We start from the raw sequence: 4,589 nt of genomic DNA on the forward strand, positions 1-4,589 counted from the left end.
AGCTCTGGAGCTGATCCTTTGTACCCCAAAAGGTGGATTTTGCTGCTKCTCTGTAGCACATTCCCCATAACTTCTCTTTGCTTTACTTTTTTGCTTGCAGACCATGGATGCGGATCACTCCAAATCCCCCGAGGGTCTGCTGGGGGTCCTGGGTCACATGCTGTCTGGGAAGAGCCTGGATTTGCTGCTGGCAGCAGCAGCAGCCACTGGGAAGCTGAAATCCTTCGCTCGGAAGTTCGTCAAGTGAGTGTCAGCCTGGATGGCACTGTCCCTGGTGACCAGGGGGCTGGGGGGAGCAGGCAGCCCCCTAAACTGTCCCCCAAACAGGGCTGGATGTGCCTCTGGCTCAGTGGAGCACTGGGGAGGGCTGAGAGCTCAGGGAGGCACCCATTCTTAGCCTCAGTGTGACCAAGGCAGAGAATTGGAGCCAGGTTGGTTTGGGGGTGTTCAGAGAACTGAAGGCYGTGGCAGAGCCCTGGATGCAGGGCTGTGTGTCCCTGCTGTCCCCAGACACACGTGTCCTGCTTAGTGCACACACACCAGCACACATGATGGGCTCCCCCGAGGCAGTTTGACCCATTCCACCCTCAGGGTTTGATGGGTTTGACCCATTCCAGCCTGGGGGATCCTATTTGGGTGTCTGTGCTCTGAAAGCCCCACACAACTGGACAGAGCTGGCTGTCCAGCAGCAGATGGGTGTGGAATGAGCAGCGTGGCCGACCCTATGTGGCCACAAGGAGGAGGTGACTTGTCCCTGCCGTGCTGGAGGGTGTCTGTGGAGCTGGGATGGAGTTTGGGGGGCAGTCTGCAGGTCAGGCAGCCCCCCTGCTTGTCTCAGGGTTGGGAATTGTTTGGTTGGACTGGTAATGCTTTGCTGCCACTCTCTGCCCCTGCAGGCTGAATGAATTCACCAAGCAAATCACCGGAGAAATCTGTGAGTGCGTGTGCGTCCGTGCGTGGGGTGATTGGAGCTGGGCCCCTCCTGCTGCCCGTTCTGGGATGTTCTGGGGCCTGACTGGGTTAAACTGGGGCTGGCTGTGGTTCCAGAGCAGGCTGAGCTGTGCCGGGCCCATCTGGGGGTGCTGGCAGGGATGGGGCACAGGGGGCACAGGCCATGTGCCAGCTCCTGGGGACCCGCTGCTCTCATGTGCGTGTCCATCCCAAATGTGGGGTGTTCCCAAGGGTTTCCTCTCCCCAGCTGAGCCCGGGGGCCCCTCAGCTCCCTCCCTGGAAGGGGTGATGTGTCAGCACAGCCCAGATAAGGACTCTGACTCCGTGTGATGAAACTTGCGGAGTGCTCTGACCTTCCATGGCGAGGGGGCCCCGCTTGGGCTGGAGCTGCCCAGAGGGAGGTCAGGGCTGCTCTGGGGGCTCAAGAAGAGTCAGAGGTGGGGGCAGCCACTTGGCTAATCCCCTTGTTCACATAGAAGCACTGGAGGGGTTAAAAAAGCTGCGTGGGGGAAGCAGGGCCCCGGCCCCCGCGCTCATGGGGTTCTGCCTCTGTTCTCCTGCCGAGGCCAGAGAGCCCCAAGGTCTTTATTTCTCCTCYCTCAGCCAAGAGTGGCTCAGTCCGGGCTCTGCTCTTTGACATCTCCTTCCTCATGCTGTGCCACGTGGCCCAGACCTATGGCTCCGAGGTAAGGATCCTCAGAGGGGATGATGGGGCTGGAGCCTGTGAGGGAGGGGAAGGATGGGGCTGTATCCTCCGAAGGGCTCTCACCCTGCGCTGCTGCAGCCTGTCAGCCTCCTCTAGTGGCCAACCTGCCACTGTCCCYGCTGTCCCTGCTGTCCCTGCTGTCCCTGCAGYCACTTCATAGCCCAGGGCACTGCACCCAGCACCTGTCACCTGGAAATCTGTCCCTGGGGCTCTGTGGGTGCCAGGAGGTGGAGCAGGACTGGCTGTCCCCTCCCTGAGGACTTGGGTTGTGCTCCACTGAYGGGCAGTGGGATCAGTGGGAATGCTGTTTTCCAGCAGCCTCTGAGCTCACCACACCCCTCCCAGTTTGCTGCTCCAGTTTGGCACTGGTTGGCTGTGGGGGGGTCACAGTGCTGGGCAGTTTCAGGCCTCCCCCCGTCCAAGAAGGAACTCACAGCCCCGCTCAGGAAACAGCATTTGCATGAAAATTTTCCAGGTTTCAACATCTGTGCGTGCTGGGAGRAGAAATGATACTGAAACACTGGGAATGCAGAGAGGGGGAGAGAAGGGTCCTGCCCAGCCGGCCCCGGGAGCAGGGAGGGGGGTCCAGGCAGGGACGGATGTGCCCAGGGCTGTCCAATGAGATCTCGTCCCCCCCTCCCAGCCCGGTGACTTTCCTGCCCAGCTGCTGCTGAGCAGATGTGCAAAACTTTTTTTTTTTTGGACAAAAATAGTGTCCCCTGGGTGACACAGGCTGAGGGGAGGAAGTGGCGTGTGGGGTTTCCAGCTYGTGGGCCCCACAGAACCCTCCCAGCTGGGCTGTGTGACCCCAGCCCGGGGACCCTGCCCATGGCGTGACAGGGTGAGGGGACAAGGGACCCGTTTGAGCAGGACACGGTGACCCCATGGCCACACTCACATCTGGCATGAGCCCCCTGGTATTGGGGGGAAAAAAACCTGCCTGCAGTCAGGAAACCAGTGCCTTAGTGGGGGCTGACCAGTGCCTTATTGGGGGCTGACCAGTGCCTTATTGGGGGCTGACCAGTGCCTTACTGGGAGCTGACCAGTGCCTTACTGGGGACTGATCAGTGCCTTACTGGGGGCTGATCAGTGCTTTACTGAGGGCTGACCAGTGCCTTAATGTGAGCTGACCAGTGCCTTACTGGGGACTGACCAGTGCCTTAATGGGAGCTGACCAGTNTGACCAGTGCCTTAATGGGAGCTGACCAGTACCTTACTGGGAGCTGACCAGTGCCTTACTGGGAGCTGACCAGTGCCTTATTGGGGGCTGACCAGTGCCTTACTGGGGACTGATCAGTGCCTTACTGGGAGCTGACCAGTGCCTTACTGGGAGCTGACCAGTGCCTTACTGGGGACTGACCAGTGCCTTACTGGGGGCTGACCAGTGCCTTACTGGGGACTGACGAGTGCCTTAGTGGGAGCTGACCAGTGCCTTACTGGGAGCTGACCAGTGCCTTAGTGGGGGCTGACGAGTGCCTTAGTGGGGGCTGACGAGTGCCTTAGTGGGGGCTGACCAGTGCCTTAGTGGGGGCTGACCAGTGCCTTACTGGGAGCTGACTAGTGCCTTACTGGGGCCTGACCAGTGCCTTACTGGGGACTGACCAGTGCCTTACTGGGAGCTGACCAGTGCCTGTGTCCCCCTCCAGGCCACAGGGCGGCGCTGTTCCCACAGCCGTGAGCACCCCCGGGTGGGGACAGACCCCGGTGTGGGGGACAGGCCCAGGGTGGGGACAGACCCCAGAGTGGGGGACAGGCCCAGGGTGGGGACAGACCCCGGTGTGGGGGACAGGCCCAGGATGGGGACAGACCCCGGGGTGGGGGACAGGCCCAGGGTGGGGGTCCCCAGCAGGGTCCCTCCGGGATGCAGACTCCGTGTTGGTTCCTTTCCAGGTGATCCTGTCGGATTCCAACCCTCCGGGCGAGGTGCCCTTTTTCGAGACCTGGATGCTGACCTGCATGCCYGAGGAGGGGAAGATCCTCAACCCCGACCACCCCTGCTTCCGCCCKGATTCCACCAAGGTGGAGTCCCTGGTCGCCCTCCTCAACAACTCCTCCGAGATGAAGCTGGTGTAAGAGCCCACCCAGTGCCCACCCTGAGCCCCCAGCCCAGCTCTCCTGGCCCCATAGCTGTGTCTGAATCCCCATCTCCCCCCCGACAGGCAGATGAAGTGGCACGAGGTGTGTCTGAGCATCTCAGCTGCCATCCTGGAGATCCTCAATGCCTGGGAGAACGGAGTCCTCACCTTTGAGTCGATCCAGGTGGGGCTGGTGGGGGTCACAGCAGGGTTGTGCTGTGTCCTGAGAAAGGGCCAAGGGTCCAAATGGTCTGGGATCCCCAGTTCTACTGCCCTGATTGCTCTGGCAGCCGCCTTGGAGCTTGCTGTGACTTGGAAGTGGGGAACTGATTTGTTTCCTGCTCCAAAGTGCCCTGTGGGTGACAGTAGGACCAGCAGGGACAGTGTCACCCATGGAGGAGAGAAGAGTTTGGACCCTGCAGTCGGGACCCACAGCACCAGGAGGTGATGGCTGTGCATCCCCTGTCCATGCTCATCCTCTGCTCCATCTGCTCCTAGAAAATCACAGACAACATCAAAGGCAAGGTGTGCAGCATGGCAGTGTGTGCCGTGGCCTGGCTGGTGGCCCACGTGCGCATGCTGGGCCTGGATGAGCGGGAGAAATCCCTGCAGATGATCCGGCAGCTGGCCACGCCCCTGTACGGGGAGAACACGCTCCAGTTCTACAACGAGCGGTGAGCTCGGGGCACGATGCCCTGCTGCTGCCCTGCTTCCCCTTCCCAGTGCCCTGCTGCTGCCCTGCTTCCCCTTCCCAGTGCCCTGCTGCTGCCCTGCTTCCCCTTCCCAGTGCCCTGCTGCTGCCCTGCTTCCCTTTCCCAGTGCCCTGCTACCCTGCTTCCCCTTCCCAGTGCCCTGCT

General features: G+C 61.1%; 1 protein-coding gene across 1 annotated transcript in view; it reads left to right on the forward strand.

The window, feature by feature from the left end:
* Window positions 1-4,589, forward strand: part of MED24 (mediator complex subunit 24) — a 19,318-nt gene that overhangs the window by 10,062 nt on the left and 4,667 nt on the right. The window contains 6 exon segments of the mRNA XM_057385291.1: window positions 101-243; window positions 897-934; window positions 1,555-1,637; window positions 3,548-3,726; window positions 3,817-3,916; window positions 4,231-4,518. Coding sequence (XP_057241274.1) covers window positions 101-243; window positions 897-934; window positions 1,555-1,637; window positions 3,548-3,726; window positions 3,817-3,916; window positions 4,231-4,518 — 831 coding nt within the window.

This window comes from Malurus melanocephalus, unplaced genomic scaffold (genome assembly GCF_030028575.1).
Source record: "Malurus melanocephalus ecotype Western Australia unplaced genomic scaffold, MMel_1.1 scaffold_806, whole genome shotgun sequence".
Lineage (NCBI taxonomy): Eukaryota > Metazoa > Chordata > Aves > Passeriformes > Maluridae > Malurus > Malurus melanocephalus.